The following is a 22,894-nucleotide window of genomic DNA, read 5'->3' on the forward strand; positions in this document are numbered from 1 at the left end:
TCAGGAAATGTCGTCCCTGCTGCTGGATGTCAAATTGCTAAAAACTTAACAAGATTAATATAATTTCTAATGATTTCTTGAATCAAATTTCTCACATTTTCAATGGCAGTGGCACAACATGGGATTTTATGTGTGTTATACACGTATGACTTCAGAACACTAGGGAGAGGTAAATAGGATGTTAACAAGAAAGCAAAGGGGAAAAGAAAATACTTCAGTTTGAAGAAGTGAGCCTTCCAAGTAGGAAAACTAAGTGCAAAAGGTTGGATGTTGCACCCTAGCCCAACTTAGATCCCAGACACCTCAACTAGGGCTCCTCGTGTGCACCCATGGCACTCTACATAATGCACTAATAAAAAGAATAGGTAGCATTTTATCGAGTGCCTGTTATGTACTAGGCTCTGTTCTAAGCACTGTACATGTATTGACTTATCTACTCCTCACAACAACCCATTATTACCCCCATTTAGATGAGAAAACCAACGCTCCAAGAAGTGACGTAACTTGCCTACAGTTACAGTTCGTAAGTGATGGAGCTGGGATTCAAACCCACTGGGCAGCCTGGCTCCAGAGCCGATCCTCTCAGCCATTATATTATACTGCCTACTCTAGTGCTCCCTGTCTCTCCTAGTGCTCCCTGCTATGTCCTTATTGCCTGTTTCTGTTCATCTTCTCCATTTAATTGCCGTAAGCTCCCTGGATACTTAATTCATCCTGGTCTTTCTCAGGGCCCAGTGCTGCCCTATGCATATGATAATTCAGGAAAGGTTGGTTGAATAGGAGACTGGAGGAGGCAGGCACAAACCATTCTCAGGGCTCTAAATAGGCTCGTTTTTTCTGGCTACCCTAGTTTGGATCTTCAGTAATTTCATTTAAGAACTAATCTCTACTAACATAGGGTTTCTTTCTGCCCAACCTATTTTCCATGTGTTCAAAATCCAAATTGTTCCAACCTATAGATTGAATACTGTCTTTGAGTGGGTTCTAGAAGATGTATTTCTGTTTGTTTTGAAACTATGGGGAAGAATTTTTCATGTAAACAGAGCCAAACTTTAGAAATTTTCATCCTCTAGTAGAGTCTTCTCTAATTACAGTTTGCACTGAAAGGAGTAAAATCTGTTTGTGGAGAAGAAATGCTTTTCCACTTCATCTTTAGAAAATGCTTTTCCGCTTCACCTTGCATGTGGCTGAGAGGAGTGAGCTGCAGGTCTGAGATAGATGCAGCCTATGGCATGGTGAGAGCTGCAGGTCCAAGATAGACGCAGCCCATGGAGTTCAAAACTCAAGTTGGCATGATGGGCTTCTTGGGCTTGCAGACAATGTACTGCTGTGGATACCAGAGGGTTTTTCACCAATTCATCTACTCCAGTGCAGATAGTACTATTTAGACAGACTGTGGGGTTCTCTTAGAGAAATGACAAATGTTTGATTAGACCATTTCGTCAAGAACCCTGGTATCTTATAGCTGTTATCAATGACCAGTATTGGAAGAGGTAGTCTGGGTTGACCTTTGTTCTCAGTCAGTTGTGCACACTCAAGCACAGTATATATCAGTAAGATACTTGATTAAAACAAAAGCCCTGGACACATACATAAAGTAAGTGCAAGCCCAGCCCATCACTTTGTTGCCTTCAGAACATGCAGCCCTTAAGGAAGATGGCAGCCATCAGTTAATAAACATTCTGTTATGCTGACATCACAAGTGTGACATACACTTTCTACTCACTTACTTCTTGTTTTTGAACATCACTTGGTTGATAAGACACTGGCCATGACAGACTTCTCATCCAAATTAAGCTATGTAGGTGTATGTGTATGCGTGCACAGCATCTGTCTTAACTGATAGAACTATGATATACTCATCGTAGAAGCTACGAATAATTGATGGTTGGCTAGCTGTTGACTCTCAGCTGAAAGGCAAGATAAACCGAGTGGAACTGGCTAGCTCTTCCTGTGTCACCTTGTTTGGATTTACTGTTGCTTTTTTTAAAAAAAATGACATGAGTTGTTGTTATTACTCTGATCATTGGTTTGGGGCCTCCAGTGTATGTCAGATAGCAGTGGCCAGAGGCAGGCACACCCTGTATTGATTGTCCTCACTGGATGGATATCTGCAGAGTATCAGCCACTGTATCCACAGCCCCTTCCCTGGGGGAAGAGTCCTCCATGCTGTTCAGCAGACTCCCTGACATTTTCATGGAGTTCAAAACTCAAGTTGGTTTGGTGCTGACATTCTGGATTAGTTGGTTGACTGGAAGGACTGCTTCTTTCTATACACTGTGAAATTTATAAACCACAGCAGCTGAGGGCTTAACATGGCCGACGAGCTCCAGCTGGCAGCAATTAAATATACCGCAGACCTTTGGCCAAACAAAGGTTTGTGGAGGCAGAACTGCTGCATGTGTTGAGAGGAGGGAGGCATGTGCTGAACAGACTCTTAGGTTGAATGTTGGTTCATAAGAGATGCTGTTGACTAGGGGGAGGTGAGTGGGTGGGGTTTGGCCACCTCTTGTTCAGTGATCCATTGTCCCCAGGATTGTGGTATCAAGACCCTGCCCAAGTGGCGGCAAAGGTGGTCAGAGGAAAGGAAGAAAGCCACCAGGGAGGCCGCAGGCCTTTCTAACAGTGGTGGGCCAGAGTCATTTAGATGTCAGCCTGCCACTCTAGCGCCAATGGCAGGATCCACAGCTACTCCACTTTTATTTATTTATTTATTTATTTACTCTGCTGTAGGCTGAAAGGAGAAGATGGGAAAGAAAACTGTAAGAAGCCATTTAATACCCATTCAAGCAGCGAATATTCAAGAGTCTAAATCAGTGCTATCCAAAATACAATTTAAATTTAAAATTCAGTTCTTTAATTACAGCGGCCACATTTCACATACTCAGTAGCCACATATGGTCAGTGGCTATGTATTGGACAGTGCTGTCCTAGACAATTCTGATGTAGATCACTAGGGCCTCTTAAATGCCTCATTGGCAGGAGTATAAAAATAGTTCAGCCACTTCGCACACAGTTTAGATTATCTTGTTAAGTGAACATTTATATCTTGTGAGCCAGCAAATTCCCCCTAGTTAAATTCTTGAAGTTCACCAGGAAACACGTACAGGAAGGTTCATAATAGCTTCATTTGTAATAGCAGAACCTGGAAAAAACCCACGTGCCATCAACAGGAAGATGGATATATCATGGGATAGTCATACAGTGCAATATTAATAAAGCAGAGACACGGTGAATTAATCATAGCTGCACACAAAAGAATGCCTGAATCTTAGCAATCAGTGACATCCTTTTTCAAAACCCCAAAACTAAACCCAAAGAACATAACAAGCATGTACTGGAGCGTCCTTTGAAATGTGGTAAGACTACATAAAAAAAGAAAAGCTCAGGAATGAGAAACTCAAGATTCAGAACAGCAGCTGCCTTCTGTAAAGGAGGAATAGGGATTTGGGGTGGCAGAAGACCAAGTTGTGGTCCACGATGGAGTGATGGAGTTTTTTTGCTTTCACAGATGTTTATTTCAAATAAATAAAGAGAGGCCAGTGATGAGAGGGGGCCTTGAATGGAGGATAATGATGAGTCCAGTTCTAAAATCCAGTTAAAAAAAAAAAAAGGACTAGAGTCCTTTCCCTCTGGGTACTCACAGGCTCACTGGAACATACAGGAAAGTCACTGAAAAGCGGACACACTGTATTCTTGAGTCACTGGGCATGGACAAATGTAGGATTGCTGTCACATGGTCATACTGGTTTCAAAGGCCTACTTGAATGTACAGTGCCACATCAATTGATGAAGAAAACCACATCATCACACAGGGGCCTGGGTGGAAGAACATCACGTTAAACTTTCTGCTGGCTTACAAGGTTTGAGAACACTAGGCTACTGGTGGCTTTTAAAATTATTTTGGTAATTCTTTTTGAGATTGGAACTAAATTTGTTCATATGCAGTGACTTTAAATACTCCCCCGTGACCCCACAGCCTACCAACTTGGACCTGAGAAGGTCAACTTTTAGTTGAGCTTTGGAGAGGAAAGAAGAGTTTTTCAGATACTGACAGTGATGAGCTGATAGGGGAGTGGGGGGAAATTCCTTTAATCCAGCTTTCTGCTTCTAGTAAGAGTGTGCCTTCTGGAAGTCCTTGTGTTCATAAGACTGTAACAGAAGACGTTTCCTTTTAGGGTAAAATTGAACTCATCTGTCTTTTCTTCCATGTTGAGGTGAAAAGTTAGCCTTGAATGCCACAGTGAGCTCTCCAGTCAGCAGTGCTGAGCACTAAATCCGGCCTTGCCCTTGAAAAAAAATGAGAACCCTGGAAATGGGAAGACAGTTTCTGGCCTGTGTGAAGACAGTCAAGAAAGGAAACAAAACAAATAGTCAGTGTGTATCCCCAGGGGAGCCACTCTGTTTTTGTATTCTCTGATGTTTTTGGTAGGTTGGTAGTTTGCAGGTTAAAAAATAACGTATTGGTAGTGGGGGTGAGGTTGGATCACTAAAATCTGGGGAAGGCTCTGAGGGAGTCCACTGAGTCAGGAAATAACTGCTGACACTGGAAAGCTGTTTGATCATGTGAGAAGATCAACAACGTGAGCGCGTTTACTCCCATTCTCAACTATTCTGGAGTTGTCATGGGATGTAATTTTTAATTTTTAATATCCAGAAACAAGGCACCTTTCCTCACCTTCTCTGGCTCCCTCGGATCCACTGGAGGAGTTTAGGACTGCAGCAAGTGTTCTCCTCCTGGTAGCATGCTTTTCCTCAGCTTCAGGTGGAAAATACTGCTTCGTGTGAGGGAAAAGGCCTGTCAACCGTGTCAGCTTCAGGACATTGCCTTCATGTCCCTTTCCTTGTTTTGATCAGTAGAGTAGACAAGAGACACCCTTGACTTTTCTGTCAGGAAGATGGGGTTCTAACTGGTTCACATTTTGCCTCAATGTTGATTTTGCTTTCAGTGCTCAAAATCCCTAATCTTCAAACTCTCCACCAATGCTTGCATATGGCCTTTCCTTTTTAGCTCAATTAATGGCCCTTATGCTGTCTGCCAGCCACCAGGCACTCACTTGCTTCTTCAGCTTACCCTGACCGCCGCTCTGCCGTAACCCAGACACTGTTCTCCATCCCAGGAATGCAGTGAATGAAACAAACTCCTCCTCTCCTGGAGTTTCCAGTCTACATGGAGCCAAGCAATAAATAACATATTTATCCACCTCAGATGGAAAGCAAATGTGTTTTCAGCAGATGACTGACTTGATGTAACTCACCATTCTCATTGCCATGAGGAGGGTGGACAAGGATGGAAGGAAAGAACAAGTTACATGGCCACTGTCATGATACATGTTAGTTAAATCGAGATGAAGAAATAGTCGGATTTGGGATATATATTGAATTTGAGCCTACAGGCCTCCCAGTTGATTGGGGAAGATGTGTTGAGTCTGAATCAAACCTTACATTGAAAGTGATAAGGAAGCAGAACCTGCCATATTCCTCTTGGAGAGGCCTTTGGGTTTCTGCCATGTGGCATGGCAGAGAGATCAGCAGGACTGCCTTGGGGGAAGCATACTTTATTCGCCTGTGTAGGCAGTATTTGGAATGACAGCAGGTGTTTCGCTAGGCAAGGAGATAAGAACGGAGCTCTGCTACCTGGAGAAGCACACCAGGCTCCTTCCCTCAACCCCCTGCCTGCAGAGGTTACCAGCGTCCTTTCGGCATCAGCTGTCCAGCTTCTCTGCTGATGCGTTAGCCGTGGTCCCTATGCCGCCCGTCCCACTTTAAATCAATAGTTGGGCTCTGAGTAGCCAACTGTAAGCCTGTGTCTTAAAGGAAGAATTGAGACTGGCAGGGTATGTGAGTATGTGATATAAATACAATGGGTTTTTTACTCCTTCTCTTAGTGCAGATCATTGAAACTTCTGTACAGTCTCTTTATATTACCCTTGAAGTATACAATTAATAGTACTGAAGACATCCTTGTAACTGAACTTTTCTAAAATGATTGCCGGATTTCTGTCTTTCCAGCACATAATCAAACATCACCAAGGTATGGGGCTGTCCTTCAGATGGCACAGCCTGATGAATGAGTGCTGCCCTGGATTCGGGAGCACTTCTCAGTTATCCCAGCTTTGCATGGCCTGTGGCAAGTTTCTGGGGTTGTTTCTGTCCACATTACTAACCTGACTTGCCCACCAGAGTACTTGCTGCCCTTGTAAGCAAATATCTATATTTCTGTTGGTTCATGTTTCTGAAGTGCTGATTCAGTGTGTAAGCCTTCCTCTCTCTTTTAGATATGTCTAGAGAGGGGTGTTTCGCTTCAGTGGGCTCCAGGAACAAATAATAAAAAGTACAGCAAGTACAAGGCCGAGGACAGACCCAGTGCACTCTTATCAGTCATCTGAAATATGCACAGCCTTTCCAAGACGAATGTGCACTCCAGTTTCTAGAAAAGCACCAGAAAGTACTTATCAGTTACCCTGTATGTAGTGTGTGGAAAAAGATACCATCAGCCTACCCTAAAAGCCACAGCAAAGCAGATTCCTCCAGGCTGCCGACAGCTGAGTGTCCTTTGAGCCACTACAGAACCCCAGCCTTGGCCTGGGCCAGGTCCAGGAGGCCTTTCTTCTCCTCGAATGATTGCCATGTCCCTCACCCTTTGCCCAAGCAACTGACCTCATCTTAGAAGTCTCAAGGGTTGGTGTGTTCTTACTAAATGCCCAGGATTTTCTTCCAGACCCATCACAAATCCCAAGATGGCTCTCCTGAAGAGATGCCTAGAAAAACAGGGTGTGGCCCGGGGGGCTCTGTTATAGTAATAGTGGCGGGAACGAGAGCTGCCACTGGTGTGCCGCTCACCATCGGCCAGGACCAGGCTTGGCGGGCACTGTTTTATTTCATCTTCACAGCAGTCCTGTGAGGTAGGTGTCATCATCCTGTTCAGAGAGAAGACTTGAAACTGAGTGTTAAGGAAGTTAACCAGCTTGTCCATGATCACATGGCCAGAACATGGTAGAGGCAGGATTCAAACTCAAATGAGGGTCTTTAACCACTATTTCATGGTGCATTCACAGGGAATACTGTAGTTTAATTCACTAAATTTGGAGTATGTCTCGTATTACAGAGTGCTTTTAATTTAGAGAGAAAGGAAAAGCATTTAACCTACACACTTCACCTCTTGGCTTTTTGTCCATTTATGTGTCTAGGACTCAAGCACAGAGGGTTCGGAAACCGCGGTGCTGCACAGGGCCCCAGGGGCTGCTTCCCCGATATTCAGAGAGCCAGGCGGAAGGACAGGAGCAGCTCTTCAAACTCACGGACAACACTCAGGACGAATTGTAAGTCAGACCATGGGAAACCAGCCCTATGAGTCTACTGAGTTGCCTCTTCTCCTTTTGAGCCTAAGAAGTTTCCATCTGATCTGAGTTATCTTCCTGACCCTCAGACCTTAGATCTGGTCAAAGAATTCCTTGCCCCAAATGTGTTTTAGATTTAGATGTAACTGATGGTAAACAGCCTTTTACTCGAAGGAGTGGTCCTCAACTGTGTGCCATAGCCTGGCCTTAGTGTTTTGTTTCTAGAAAATGACAGTCTCATTCTAGTTAGTTCAAAGAGAGAAGGAGTAAAATGTTCTCAATTTTAAGGTTTTTCTCGGTAAAAATTTCTTAAACTTTGATATCCTATTTTTGCTGCAGAATGCTAGCAAAACAAAACAGAAAAACAAATAGCAAACCACTAGTAGTTGGACATTTTGGAAATGGATTTTTCTTAAGATTGCTTTGTTACTCTTAAAATATGGAGCTTTACACACCTAGGATCTTGTCATATCTTCAGCTAGTGATATTATTCCTAGTTGACGTGGTAGAATTAAATATTTCACGATGTTAGGATATTTTGCAGAGCTCCTTGTAGCGTAAAAGTGCTCTATAACCTGAATAGATGTTAGAACCACTGGCCCAGAGAAAGCAGTTAGTTGTGTCTGGTGAGTAGCAAAATGCTAGTTTAATTTCTTCTGATGCTTACTTGTCTCCTTTAAGGTAAAGCGAGCTTGGGGGGATTCTGAGTGCTGTGAGTGTTTTTTGGTGGGTGGATGAATGTCTGGAATTGAGGTCAGCTGTCAGGATAGTCTTCAGAGTCACTGTTAAAGACAGTGTTAAGGATATCTCATCTCATAATTTCATAGCAATATTTGAATGGGGATATCAAAAGTCAAATCCAGAATGTATTTTTTGCTTGCCAGATAGAATGGGATCTCCCTGCATGTGCCTTGTGTAAGTCCTGTGGTATTATTAGAAGGTCTCTTGATAATGGAGTTACATTTTGTTGTTTTGTCTACTTGGGTTGCCATTTATATCATAGACTGGGTGGCTTAGGCAACAGAAATTTCTCTTCTGATAGTTCTAAAGGCTGGGAGGGAGGTCCAGGATCAAGGCATCAGCTGATTCTGTTCCTGGTGGGGGTTCTCTTCCTGGCTTGCAGACAGCCCTCTTCTCACTTGTCCCCATATTGCAGAGAGAAACAGGGAGCTCTCTGGTGTCTCTTAAAAGGGTACTAATCCTATCAGCTCAGGGCCCCAACCTTATGACTTAATTTAACTGTAATTACTCACTCCAAATGGTCCCATTGGGGTTGGGGCTTCCACGTATGAATTGGCAGGGAGGGGTAACTCTGTCCACAGCAGGTGTCACTAATAGGTTCTGCTGTTTCAGTCCAGTGCCCAGAGTGCCCATGCAGTTCACTCCAGGGAGGACTTTATATTTCTGCCTTTCTTGGGGCAGGAGTTCGGTACCACGGCTGCTCTTGATACTGCTTTGTAGATGGAACTTTTAGCCTTTGGATGGGAGGTCTAGAGAGTCATTTCTCAGGTCTGGCAGGACATGGTGCAGAGTCTACTAGAATGGCAGCCCTGTGAGGCTGGGATTTTTCTTTGTTCATTCACGAAAGAATCCTCAGCACATAGAACAGTGCCTGGCATCTAATAGGTGCCCAGTAAATATAGTCAGATAGCTACAGTTCAGCATTTGTGTTCACATGTGTCCATTTTCCAGTCATATGGGCATATTTTAGTCAGAGGCTAAATGAGATTATAAATTATTCCATGTTATGTTTTCACTTTTCTCTCCAACTTACCTCTGTTCAAGTCGAACCATCTCTGGTCACTGTGAAATTCATTTGCAATAGAAGAAGTTGCATAGTACAGCCAACATAGGATTGCTCCCAGTGAGGTGTACGCATTGAAAAACAGCCAGAGAGAGCTAAAAACTGGAATCAAAATGAAATCAGTAAAATCGATTTCATGAAACTCAAAATTCATATGAACTAGGAAGAGATATTGGCATGAATGAATTTTGACTTTCAAGATGAAAACCATGTGTCTCCAGCCAAGTTGTGGGTTGAGTCTTGCCGGTAAATGCTGAAGGAGGCACGTGACCACAGCCTTCCTAAGTATACAAGGAAGAAGCCATCAGGGAGTCTAGTGAATGTGCTCTGAAGTGTCCTCAGTTGTCAGCTTGTGTCTTCAGGGTGAAGTGATCGTTACACTCACCACTTTGCAAGAAAGGAGTTTTCAGGAAAAGCACACAAGCACCAAATCATACCTCTGACTTTTATCCTAGATTTGTAATTAAAAACATGTTTAAAGATCTAATTATTTGCATATTTTCCTCCAGAGTTAACCCCTTTAAAGGGTCTTTAATACCCTGCTCTACTGTTCTAAGTAAATGTTTCCACATTTTTTCCAGTTAGGCTCACTGTTTCACTTCTGGAAAATATTGTGTAATTATTTCCCGATGGAGTGAAAACCCCACAAAGTCCCCAGCCCCATGGTGACTTCAACTTTGTTCTCCCAGATCGAGTTGCATTTAATTTTTTCATTCTATCTAATTAATTAGTATTAAAAAGAGAGTTACCGACATGTGATTTCTGGTCTGGCCAGCTGAAAAGGCTTCACTTTCAAGTTAATCACATATTCCTCTGATAAGTTACACAATTGTCATTGCTTCCCATCTTTCTCAATTTTGTTTTTGAAATAGGATCCGGGTTAAGATGATGTTAAAGTAAAATTTCTCCTGTATGGTTAAGTTTTCTTCCAACTCATGTCTCACTGCAGCCAAAATTCATTTTCATTTTTTTACGGAACCTATTTTATTTCTAATACTGCATCACATATAATGGTGCACACTAGGCTGGTGAGCAGTCAGGTGGCTCTTACCTTTTAAAAAAGACTCATGAGCAACCCACATGACCTAGGAAGCTGCTTTAATTACTGCTTTCTGGAATTAGACAATTTAAACTGTACTTTTAAATGCAGTTTTAGAAAGTAACATTTATGAGATTTTGTTAAATACAGAAAAGTATAAAAAATGAAAGTAGCCTATACGTCCACCAGCCAGATAAGTCATTCCTCCTTTTAATTTTTTCTAGAGATATGGGGGCGTCTCGCCATGTTGCTCAGTCTGGTCTTGAACTCCCAGCCTTAAGCGATCCTCCCACCTCAGCCTCCCAAAGGGCTGTGAGGCCAAAGTGGGAGGATCGCTTGAGGGCGGGAGTTCAAGACCAGCCTGAGTAACATGGCAAAACCCCTTCCCTGCAAAAAATACAAAAATTAGCCAGGCATGGTAGCACACATCTGTAGCCCCAGCTACTTGGGAGGCTGAGGTGAGAGGATTGCTTGAGTCTGGGAGGTCGAGGCTGCAATGAGCTGAGACCATGCCACTGCACTCCAGCCTGGGTGACAAAGTGAAACCCTGTCTCAGAAAGAAACTTATATGCATGGTTAGCAAATCCAAGAATATAGAAGAAAATAAAGTCAAGAGTAAAAGTCTCTTTTCTTGTTTACTTAGTAAATGTGCTGTTTACAATTTTTGTATCTTGTCTCTTCTTGAGAAATTTCAGAGAGAGAGAGAAATCAGGAAAATTATTGAACACACCATATAATATTGATTCTAATAGTATATAATTATAAATATAAACCTTATAGTAACATACACAGTCTCAAAATAAGAACATCCCTCCTTCTGAGGAATGGAATAGAATTCATTAGCTTCCATTTCCTAAACCAGGAAATAATCTGTCAGTAACTATTGACATTTACAGACTCGGCCATTTTTCGATATGCCCCGAATTAAAACCTGCATTTGGCAGATGGCTCAGCTCCTCTGGTAAAGCTAAAGGTTTGTTAAATCTTTAATCAGCTAAATCAGGAGTTGCCGGAGAAGTTTTAAACTTTCCTACTGGTAACAGGTGTCCAGCATCCAAAGTTGCCTGTATGCTGGCAAATTCCTTGCCTTGCTACAATGCCAGTGTCACTTTCTGAGACACCCTCACGCATTCATTTATTGAATCCTACTATGTACCAGGGTGAGTAAGAAATTTCCTCTGTCCTCAGTGCGTAGCAGGGGAAGCAGACACTGTATTGCCAATGACCTATAACATATATTGCTGTTAAAATAGAAGTGTGAGCAACGTGTCATGGACCCACAGATGGGAAGAGATTAATTTATACTGGAAAGCCGGGAAGACTTCGCAGAAAAGGCTCTGGACAAGTCACCTGACCTTTCAGGAGGCAGAGAAATGTGCCAAGGAGAGAAGGCGCATGGGCAGAGCACAGTGCTGGGCAGAGACATGGGGCAGAAGAGATCACGACAGGTCTGGAGAATTTGGGGTCAGCCTTTTGTGGCAGCAGCACATGTGGAGGGAAGGAGCAGAGGCTGGAAAGGTGTGTTCCCAGGCCGGATGCTGAAGACTGACCTCCGTGGTCATGCCAAGGAGCTTGCCTCTCCCGTAGGTGGTAGTAAGATTGTGAAGGAGAGGATCCCACTCATTAAAAATCAAACCTCGACGGCAGCAGGTGGAGCAACTGCAGGCGGGAAGCCAGTTAGGAGGCCCTCGGAGTAGCCCAGGGAGAAGGTGGAGCGCCCTGGACACAGTGGCCGTAGCAATGACTAGAAGGGGACAGATTGGAGGGTATGGAGGAAACAGCACTAGTGGATGCCGAGACTGCGAGGTTGGAATCTGAGTGAGGAGGAGGGTTGAGAGAGGCTCTGGGCTCCTTTCCCGGAATCAACTATAGTGTCTGCAGATACTATAGTATCTGGTTGATGGGGATGCCATCAGCTGAGGCTGGGGTGCTGAAGAACAAAGAGGAGCCACTCCCCAGTGGACGTTGAGGTGCCCTGAAGAAGGCCGGGCACTCAGAGCGACATAAGCCCATAGAGTCAGGGCCACAGATGGACCTGGGGTGGGGCTAATACCTAGGGGTAGAGGGGTCTGTTCCAGGAGCGCTGAGTCAGGCGACTCAGAATGTTTCCGATTTTGAAATGACTCCAGAGGAAGTAGAATCAGATATATAAATGAGTTAATATAGCTTAAAAAAAAAAAAAAAAAGGCGAAAAGTCAAGTAGAGTGTCTGAAACAGTTACTTCGCAGGTTTCTCCCTGAGAGAAGTTGGTCATGAGCCTGTTTTCCATGTGGCCTATTAGAGGGATGTCTCTCTCTCCAATCTGCTGATGAGAGGATGTGTGGGGGAAGGAGGGGTCATCCCCCCGGGTTTGGGATAGCTGGGCACCTGTTCTCAACAGAAGAGCCACCATTAACTTCGGGTCTCTTCTGTGTGGGGCATGTGGATTAGCTCACAGCATCACAGTGACCCTGCAGAGTAGACCAATGGGGTTCTACACATCAGGATGGGGAACTCCGGGCAAAGTGAGAGGCGGAGGCGGCTGGCACCAGGGCGGCCAGCTCCCCTGGCAAGGCTGCTGAGTGATTTGGGAGGACGTTGTTACCTGCCCCAGAGGAGGCTTGAAACTGCTGTCGGTGTTGCCGTGGCTGCTGTTGACAGTGCCCGTGGTTTGTGGTTTATGGTGGGACTCCTTCAGCCCTGTGGTTCATGGTTTATGGTGGGGTCTACTTTGGTGGCATTGGCTTTTGCCAGATTCACCCACTCTTAGCACCTGTCATCTTGGAAAAGGGTGTAGCAGTGCCACAGCCTTCCCTTCCCTCAGAAGAAACTTTCTGACACTAACCCCCAAGGCCAGAGTATCCTCTTACTCTCCTTAAAGGGGAGTTAAAACTTTTTCTTTTTTTTAATAGGGATGGGGTCTCACCATGTGGCCCAGGCTGCTCTTGAACTCCTGGGCTCCAGCAGTCCTCCTGCCTCAGCTTCCCAAAGTGCTGGGATTATAGGTGAGAGCCACCATGCTCCATCCCAAGAGTTAAAACTTTTAACTGAGGTTTAAGAATAGTATAAAAATCCTATTTTTTAAATAGAATCAATTATAGTATCTACAGCAACCTAAAATGTGTCAGCCAAATACTGGGTGACTTCTCTAGGTCTCAGATTTGAAGGATAAAGCTTATCTGGATGCTGTGTGTTTCTGGCTGCACTTTTTTGTTCCCCTTCCCTCTCAGTTAATAACAGAGAACAGAAGGAGTGTGCTCAGGACCACCTGAGACCATGGTGGCATTCTTCCCTTGAGGTTTTTCCAACAGTCACTCATTTGTAGACCAAAAGTAGGCCTTATGGGAAGCTTGATTCTAAGGGCAGTGAAGAGAGGAGAGCCCGGGTCGAGACTGCAAAGCAGTGTGAGCACCAGGAGCTCAAGTGAGGCAAAGGAAAACCTGGGAGAACTAGGCCAGGGAGGGAGGGGAATGGCCTGTGGCTTTAGGGAAAGGGAACGGAGGAAGGTGCACAGGGGCAGCAGGGAAGGGCGGGGGGCATGCTGCGTTTGCCAGGCTTTGCTTACCACCCTGAGCTTTGCTGCTTCTCTCAGAGTAACAAGTTTGGGATTGGGCTCCATTAGCTAAGGGGTCTGGTCTGGAGCTGTTTAATTATTATTTGATATGGTTGCCAGATTTTGTAATTAAAAAAAAATTAATAATAATAACGATGATGATGCAGCCCAAAGCCCTGGCCACTGTGGGTGCAGGAAAACGGAGGAGGACGTTGGGGACACAGCTGTGGCTACCTGGTCCCTGGGGTCACTGCCCAGCTCCGGCGGTGGCCTCACTATCTCCTTTCTCCTTCCTTCAGCCAGACCCTTGGCTCTGATCTGCTTTTGATTTGAAAAGACTTTAGAACATTTCATGCAAATTTCCAAAAATGTGTTATTATCAGTAGCAGCTTCAGGGCACGCACAGGGCCCTTGACTTAAGGGACAAAGATCCATGGGATTGACAGCACTGCCTTCCTCTGCTTACCTTTCTGTATGGCCAGGAATTCTTTGACCTCTGTTCTCACTTTGTGAAGAAAGCTGGCAGGGATTTCCATCTCCATCAGAGAGATGAAGGGATCTGAGCTCCTAAGAAGGCAGCGGACTCAGCCAGAGTCAGCCAACAGGCCAGGCTTTCCTGCCACTCGGCCTGTGTTTCCCTCGCTGTGCCCTCTACCTTCCGGAGGGCATCCCGGCTCAGAGCCACCCTCCTCCAGAAGTGGTTCTGGCCTGAAGGAAGACTTGTAGCATCTGGGGCATCTTGGAAGAGTCTGTGTTAAAGCCTGCAGAAGTTTTCGAGGATGGAAAGCACACTGGTCGTGTTGGCCACTCTGGCCTGGGTGTGAGAGCAAGCTGCCCAGATGGAAAGCCCTTGGCTGACATGCAAATGTTAGCTATGGTGAGTGCCCAGTGGGGTGGTGCTAGGGGCTGAGGGCTAGGCAGTGGGGTGGAAGTGTGTGTACCATACTCACCTAGAGGAAAGGACCTCAAATCTCAGTTGGATATTTCATGCACATTCCTGCTGTCACCAATCATGGTGACCAACTCTGGAGTCTCCTTGGAGAGCCCATGATGGCCTCAGGGGCTGTGCACCAGGCCCTCCAGTGCTCAGGAGTGTAGGCTGCTCCGGGGTCTCAGCTCGGGTCCCTGCCAGCTCTGGCTGGCACCATGTCGCCTCTTCTCTGTAGGATCATCCTTATCCCTCTAAGTCTGTCTTTGTCTGTCCCCATGCCCTCCCTTCTTCCCCAGACCAGCTATTTCAGATTCCATCTAACTCTGTTCAGTGACAATGCTGTGCTCAATGCTGTCAGAGTGCTAGATATGAGACAGTCTGTGCCGAGTAGCCTGAACGCTGATGGCTGCGGGTCTTTCTAATTCTGGCATTGAGACTTTACAAGTCTACATTCTTGGCATTGACAACCAGTTAGAATAGAACGATAAACTCCAGTTTTTGTCACAGGTGTCTGTAATTAAAATGGCACTGGAACAAGGCAGATACTTACTGAGTGCTGATGGGGCGGCCAACTCCGTGGGGTGCTCAGGGAGACACGGGGCTGTGAGATATGGACCCCACTTATGGGGCTCACCTTGTAGGCAGAGAGCAGAGACTTATCCGGGACACGTGGAAAGAACGAGTTGGTGCTTGGCTGTGCTTTGGGGGCATTGCAATTAAATGCTCAAAAGTGGAGAGGGGGCTGGAGTATGTGGGGGTGGCTTCACAGAGAGGTTGGGACCTGTGATCCTTGTGGGGAGGGGATGGGCTTTAGAGAAGTTGAGAGAGCAGATGTGCGTCCTCATGGACCCCAAGTGAGCAGGGGTCCCAGCAGCCTGTTACCCGCGACAGGCAGGCGACCCCCCGGGCTTCTGCCTCCTTCAGAGGGCCTGGGAACAATGCGGCTCTGGACCCAGGTTTCATAACAACACTTCCAGGTGGTGCTGGGCTCTGAGCAGTTCCGTTTGGCAGCGGGAGCTCGACCGCCACTCTGTCGTCAGCCTTTATCCGTTTCCACTGCCCCTGGACACTGCAGCCCCATTGTGAAGGGCTGTCACAAGATGCAGGGGAGGCAGCCAGGCCCAGGGAACTGTCACGTTGTTCCCAAGGTTCACTGGTCTCCATTCAGTGGCCAGAGAGTTTTGACATGCATAAATTTCTACTTCAATTATGTGAGCTCCATGATAGAGGAATTGGGTTTTTTCAGAGTGGCTCTAATGCTCCTGAAGTAACAACTCAGAGTTTCAAAAACGAAGATGATAGCTTCACCCAAGAAAGTGTTGTCTGACTCTGAGAGTTTTCTGAACCTGAAGTGGACGGGAGCGTCCTGTCCCCGGACGTGCTGAGCTTTGGGAGGGAGGAAGCAGATGCGGCCATGCGAGTACTTGAACACCAGGCCGTCTCTTCATGGTGTGCCATTTGCTGAACCTGTTTTTTTGTTTTTCTTTTTTTTTTTTTTTGAGACAGAATCTTGATCTGTCACCAGGCACCAGGCTGGAGTGCAGTGGCGCGATCTCGGCTCACTGCAACCTCTGCCTCCGGGTTCAAGCAATTCTTCTGCCTCAGCCTCCCGAGTAGCTGGGACTACAGGCGCATGCCACCATGCCCAGCTAATTTTTGTATTTTTAATAGAGACGGGGTTTCACCATGTTGGCCAGGATGGTCTCAATCTCTTGACCTCATGATCCACTGCCTCGGCCTCCCAAAGTGCTGGGATTACAGGCATGAGCCACCATACCCAGCCTGCTGAACCTGTTTAATGCTGCTTTTTCCCCTTTGGTTCCAGCTCTCCTTCACTTTCATATTGAAAGGCATCATGTTTTCTGTCGTGTCCAATAGAGCATTATTACAGTTTTCTGTAAGCTTTAAGCTGTCCAGACATGCAAACACCCCACAAGATACAGTTTCAGGATGTAAAATTATTTCTATTGTTGAAACGGTTGGTGGTCTGACATTTCTCGAGCGTCCTATGGAGGGGTGAGGGGTGCCATGGCCATGGACCTCACAACAGCCCCCTGAGGCCAGGCTTGCTTTTGTTCCTAATTTACAAAAGAGGAAGCTGAAGCTCAGCGTGATGAAGCCACCTGCCCGAGGTGTAGTGAGCGAGGGGGTCTGGATTCGCACTCAGGCCCCGGAGCCACAGAGCCCGCAGTGGTCCTCCACTGACACTGGGCGAAGCACGGGTGTTACTCCTGTGTTCCCGTCTTGCTTTGCAGCTTCATCGCCGTGGAGAACATTGACAGCTACTGCGTGCTCATCTCCTCCAAAGCGGTTTACTTCCTGAAAAGTGGAGACTACGTGGACCGAGAAGCCATTTTCCTAGAAGTCAAATACGATGACCTCTACCACTGCCTTGTCTCCAAAGACCATGGGAAAGTGTACGTGCAGGTGACCAAGAAGGCTGTGAGCACGAGCAGTGGCGTGTCCATCCCAGGCCCTTCCCACCAGAAGCCGATGGTGAGTGCGCGGGCCTGTTCTCAGGCTCCTGCGGGCCCCGTGCATCCACCCTGCTTCCCCCTCTTCAGCAGGCACTCAGGCCGGGCCCTCCCGGGAGTGCTGTCTCTCAGTCCTGAACGTGGGAGGGGCCCAGGGTATGTTCCCGCGGTGATGCTGCCCTCCCAGCTGGCCCGTGGATGCCCCTGGGAACGTTACTGCCTCACGTTTGTGCCTCAGTTACCCATTGATGTAGTGAGGGGAATGATACTTACGCTCGTTGGTGGTAAAGAACAGCTAACACAGCACACAGGGCTTGTCTGCTCCTCAGTTGGGATTCTTCGGTGCACTGAATCGCAGAAAACGCTGGAGCTCCCACTGGGCTCTCCATCGTTTCTCCTTAATGCTGGAAACAGGAACGTTTATTCTGTGCATAGAAGTAGTATATAGCATGTGCAATAAGTACTTATAAATAAAAATTATACTTTGCTTCCAAAGGGGACCAGACATTGTTATGACAAAGCTTTTAAATAATAAAGCTCCTGTGAGTCGCTGATGTTCCTGGGGAGCTGGTGTCTTGTGGGTTGTCTGAGAACTGTGCTACTGTCTTCCCCACTTCACTATTGGTGAGGGCAGGTTATTCATTCGAGGCTACATAGCCAGCGGGGCGCGGCGGCTCACACCTATAATCCCAGCACTTTGGGAGGCCAAGGCAGGTGGATCACCTGAGGTCGGGAGTTCGAGACCAGCCTGACCAACATGGTGAAACCCCATCTCAACTAAAAATACAAAACTTAGCCAGGTGTGGTGGCACATGCCTGTAATCCCAGCTACTTGGGAGGCTGAGGCAGAGAATTGCTTGAACCCAGGAGGCAGAGGTTGCAGTGAGCCAAGGTCACGCCACTGCACTCCAGCCTAGGCAACAGAGCGAGACCCCGTCTCAAAAAAAAAAAAGGCTACACAGCCAACTTGAGGAGCTAGGGTTCAAATCCAAATGGCTTGACACCAGCTGCAGAGCCCCTTGCTGTGCTGTCTCTGGCCAGTCTGCCCTGGTGGCTTGTCATGGCACCCAGGTGTTAGTCCTGCTCATTGTCACCTGGGATGCCAGGATTTTGACACTCGAATTCAAGCATTATTCATTAATCAAAAGGGCCTGCCCACCTCTGCTCTCTCCATGGATCAGAAATAGCTTCGCCTCATTGGGCCTCTCTCTTCTGGAGTCCTTCGGCCCCCGCCCCTTGCTCAGGAATGCACTTGGGCTTGAGGAAGGCTTCCCCGGGGCCACTGGCTTCAGTTAGAACTGGCTGATGAAGAGAGCGAGCATCCCAAAGTGTGAGTATTTCTCCAGATCCCTTCACTGTAGCAGGTGGGCAGCCTCGACCACTATACCTCTGCCCCTTTTTAAGCAGGTAGGCAGGGAGGTGTTTGTGGTAGGAAAGACCTACAGGCTTTTGTTCGCCAATTATTCTTCCTTCATCGGCCGTCACCAGACCTTAGATGTGAATCCCACATTCTTGCTGTTGGTCTCACCTCTGGAGATCGGTTCCGTAGTTTCCCAAATGTCAGGTGAGTATGGGTTGGCTGCACAGTCCTGGGGAATGTTTGAAAAGACAGATTGCAGGACCCCACCCGAGACTTGTGAGTACGGGTGAACTGGGAGCAGGCCCCGGCATCTCTGTATCTTTGACGTGCACTCATCCCACCCTGAGATGCAGCTGGGCTGGGAGCCACCGCCTGGGTGGATCTGATTCCTGAGTCTCCCCACCCTGGAGGCAGGAGACTCACCCTGTTCTCCTCTTTAGGTCCACGTGAAATCTGAGGTCCTCGCTGTCAAGTTGTCACAGGAAATAAACTACGCAAAGAGCCTCTACTATGAACAGCAGCTTATGCTGAGACTCAGCGAAAACCGAGAGCAGCTGGAGCTGGACTCCTGAAGCCTCTGCTGCCCAGAGCCCGGAGGAAGGAGGCCGAGCGCGGCTTACGTTAGAGGCGGAGCCAGAGTCAGCTTTAGGGAAGTTGTCAAGGAATGAGGGAAAGTAAATGCTTATCAGGAAAAATACAAATGGAAATCATATTAATTTGTGAGGCAGTGAGTTATTATAGATTGTGGGAAGTAATTTCTAAAGGTATTGGTTAAATAACATTTAAAAACAGGTACTGAGACGAATCTAATTTTTAGATTGCCCTGTATTTTGTTAACATGTATATATGTACAACTGTGTGTTTGTAAATATATAGGAACATTTCTGAACAGGGCCTGTGCTGTGTGTAAAGGTTTGTTAACTGTAAAGTAATATAAAATTATATTGGATCTTCTATTGCACTAATCCTACATGTCTAATTCAGGATACTGTCTATAGAAAGTCATTCTTAAAAGTTAAAGAATGTTATGTCTTAGTTTTGGAGACTAAAGTATTTCCAGGAAAGTGGGTTGAGGTGAGAGCCGTGTCCCTGAGGAGGGACGCCTCTGACATCGTGGCTGTCCAATTGGGCCGTGAGTGGCAGCCCCCAGGACTGGCGCTGGCCCTTCCGAAGGATCTAGGAGAGGGGCTTGGGAGCCCACCTTTAATTTCTCACCCCCGTTTTACAAAGAGTGCTTAGATTCTCACAAATGATGTAAGTTACTTGTTTGGCTTTTTCCTAACTAGTCTTAACCAAACTTGGAGGGAAACCTGTATTCTGCTACCACACACATGCAAATCAGCATTCTCAGTTTTCTCAGGTTATTACTAGAGAGGTTTGAAATATGGGTAAACTCTGTTGATTGAAAAGGAGAAGAAAAATCCCATTGAACTGTTGCAACAAATCAGAAATCCACGTAAGCGTGCTCTCCTTCCTGGGCACCAAGAACAAAGCCCTGGGACTCTTTTCTTTTTAATAAAGTCACATGCAGGCATCACAGCTCCACAGCCCGAGGGGACACAGGGATGGTAACCCCGGGATGAGAAAGGATGGGGGAAGAGTTCCAGAGAGGGGGATGAAATAGGAGTATGAAAAAGCTGTATTTGTAAACTTTTCGTGGAACCAAGATTTGATGAAAGCATCTCTTATCCTCGGTTTTAAATTCCAGCTGGGAGCAAGGCCTGGTATGAGCACCCTGGGTCTTGTTTTCAGTGTTTCTCTTTTCTGTAAGGATTAAGCCAATAGGGAGAGGGGAAAAAGGGCCTGACTTTAGAATGAATGACTCACCTTGTGATTTTTAAATTTTTATTTTAATAAAGCTAATCAATTTCTACAACCTTGTCACATGTAGCTGAGTCTGGGATGACTCAGTGGATGCGTGGAAGGTTTTGGTGTTTATAACTCATGACCCAAATCCTTCCAAGACACAAATGAAGCTAATCTCCTTCCCCGCTTTCCTTTCCCACTTCCCCTCAGTGTCTGTGTGTGTGTGTGTGTTTGTGTGTGTGTGTGTGTGTGTGTGTGTGTGCCCACGTGCACGAATGCAGAGAGGAAGGAAGGGAGCTTTAGCACAAGTGCTTTAGCTACCTAGTGTTCAAGGATCAGCTTTCTTAAACTGAGGCTTGGAGAGCCTTCACTGAACTCCAAGTGAGTGGATTGCAGAATAGAAACTTGGCTTTTGCAGCATTGGGTGGGTTTTAGTTTGTTTGTGTCTTGCTGGGGGGTAGTCATGATTGTATCAGCACTCATGCACTGCTCAAGATCGCAGCAGAAGGCAGCCAAGTGGCAGCTCCTCCCCAGCTTCCTCCTCAGCCTCCCTCCTTGCACCCCCACGAGTTTGGCTTGTGGTTTTTGTCATCAGTAACCCACTGCCTGAGATCATGATCTCTTAAAAGATGAGACTCTCAGAAGGGTTGATTGTATGTGTCAGCGAGCTTTCTGTCGCCTTCTGGAACAAAGTCACTTGAAATTTCTTGATGAGATTAAGGAGTTTAGTATTACTAAAGAATCTGCTTTGGGCCACAGCAGCTCGGGGGATTCTCAGATCTGACTGCAGGAAGCTTAGTTGTGGGCTGCCCTGTGGGCTGGTGCTTTAGGAAGAATCCAGAGAAGTGTTTAGATGCCCTCCTCTGGCTCCTTTCTAATTTTAATCAGCTCTTTAAATAGTTGCCCATCTCCTGTGATTGCATAACCAAGCACTTTGACATTTGCACCTTAGGAGAGGCAGATGTTAAAATGGAATCCAAAGATCAACTAGGGTAGGGCTAGGTAGGAGGTGGAAGGGCCACTGTTGGCTGCTCCACTTCTCAGCTCTCCCTGCTCTGCAGCCCTGGGCCAGGCATGGCCAGAAGGTTTCGGGGGCATTTGACATCCCCTCCTGGTTCTCACTAGTAAAACATCCAAAGCTTTGGTGGAAGTAGGCCCTGCCCCTGGCTCCTTGAATGCCCGTTTCTTTGTAAGTTGCTATTCAGACAGCGATGTCTCAGACTTTGTTACGATCATTTCTACCGCTTTCCTTTCTGCCTCAAACACACAGTTCATCTCTGAGGAAAGTAAAATAAATGGAATAAGGGGAAATTGGGTAGGGAGCTCTCCAAAGCCACCCAGTCCTTTGACCCAGCACAGTTGGCTGACCCGCGTCGCTGCCTGGCTGTCGCTGCTTCTCTGTGCTCACTGAAAGGCGAGCCAGGCCCTGGGCCTGGATACTACAGTGGGAAACAGACAAGCAGCCCCTCCCCTAACCCTAGAGTGTCTCACTGCTTGGTGGGGACTCACCTCAGTGTTCCGAAGGCTCCAGGGCCACTTTGTTTGTAAGTATCATCTGTGCCTCAAAATACCATAGTAGCTGCTTGATAAAATTCTAAAAATAAAATAGCTGGTTCTCTATTATGTAAGCACTATCACAGTCACCAGTGTGTTAAGACTCTGGAGTCTGGTTCTCGGAGTCGTCACTTTTCTTCCTGTGGAATAAAATGCTCTGTGGACTTCCCAAACTTGTCCTCTATTTTCTTCTAGTCTCTTGGTGATCCATAGCTTCTAGAGCTATCAGCAGTGACAAAAACCAAACCTGGTACAATGTTCACAGTAAAATGTGGCCTCTCCCTGCAAGCCCAGGGAGGCAACCCCACGCCTTGATCGGTCTCAACTTCCCAAGAGTAAGTGGCAGTCTCCGCACTGCATGGCTGCTGCTCAGCGCACTCTCAGGTCCCTGGTCCAAGCTCCAGCAGGACGGAAGTCACACTTAGGATTCAGGCAGCTGAAGAAGGAACAGCAAAGGAGACTCACCAGGATCATCCAGAGACAGTGACGGCAGGAGGGGATGGATCCTACAAGCCGAGGCCAGAAAGGTTTCAAAGACTGTTGAGTGCTGCTTCTAAGTCGGGGGATGAGGACCAGCAATTATCAATGGACCTAGCAATGCTGAAGTCACTGGAGACCTTTCTGAGAGCGGTTTCAGTGGAGCATTGGAGGTGAACGCCAGCTTGAAGTACATTCAAGAGGAAAATGGAAGGAGGGAAATTGGAGAGAAATACCAACTCTAGAGGAATCTGGCCGTAAATGGAGAGAACTGACCGGAAATTCAAGAGGCAGGTAAGTGAGAAGGGAGAAGAGGGCCTGGCAGTCCAGGAAGATCAGTAGAGATGGGGAGCTTAAGATTCGGATGATTGCTTCTGTGCTCTCCCATCAGGCATGAATGAATACAGGACGGGAAGTGATGGCGATCTGGAGAGAGAGAAGGTGCACAGTCCTGTAGGATAACGGGAAAGTGAACAGGCCAGAGAAGTATGGTGTGTTTGCCAAGTGACATTCAGGACCCATTTGAGGTTGTTGACTGTGAATTTAAAGTGGGAATGGCCATCCTGGTTGCGTTTTT

At 46.6% G+C, this 22,894-nt stretch overlaps 1 protein-coding gene and 1 non-coding gene across 6 annotated transcripts in view; both read left to right on the plus strand.

The window, feature by feature from the left end:
- The window catches only part of VPS13D (vacuolar protein sorting 13 homolog D), a 296,629-nt gene extending 274,616 nt beyond the window's left edge, over positions 1-22,013 (plus strand). For 4 of the 5 annotated variants that reach the window (XM_032300440.1, XM_032300441.1, XM_032300442.1 and 1 more), the window contains 3 exons: positions 7,191-7,322; positions 16,902-17,142; positions 18,921-19,069. In XM_032300440.1, the coding sequence (XP_032156331.1) occupies positions 7,191-7,322; positions 16,902-17,142; positions 18,921-19,052 (505 nt within the window). In that variant the 3' untranslated portion in view covers positions 19,053-19,069. Of the gene's footprint in view, positions 1-7,190; positions 7,323-16,901; positions 17,143-18,920 lie in introns of all 5 variants that reach the window. The other variant, XM_032300439.1, reaches the window with a different exon arrangement.
- LOC116566674 lies at positions 17,270-17,417 on the plus strand. Its single transcript, XR_004275958.1, has one exon. It is a non-coding gene; the product is annotated as a small nucleolar RNA ACA59 (small nucleolar RNA).
- Positions 22,014-22,894: the final 881 nt, after the last annotated feature.

Source organism: Sapajus apella, unplaced genomic scaffold (genome assembly GCF_009761245.1).
Source record: "Sapajus apella isolate SASKATOON/1434 unplaced genomic scaffold, GSC_monkey_1.0 scaffold43, whole genome shotgun sequence".
In the NCBI taxonomy this organism is placed as follows: domain Eukaryota; kingdom Metazoa; phylum Chordata; class Mammalia; order Primates; family Cebidae; genus Sapajus; species Sapajus apella.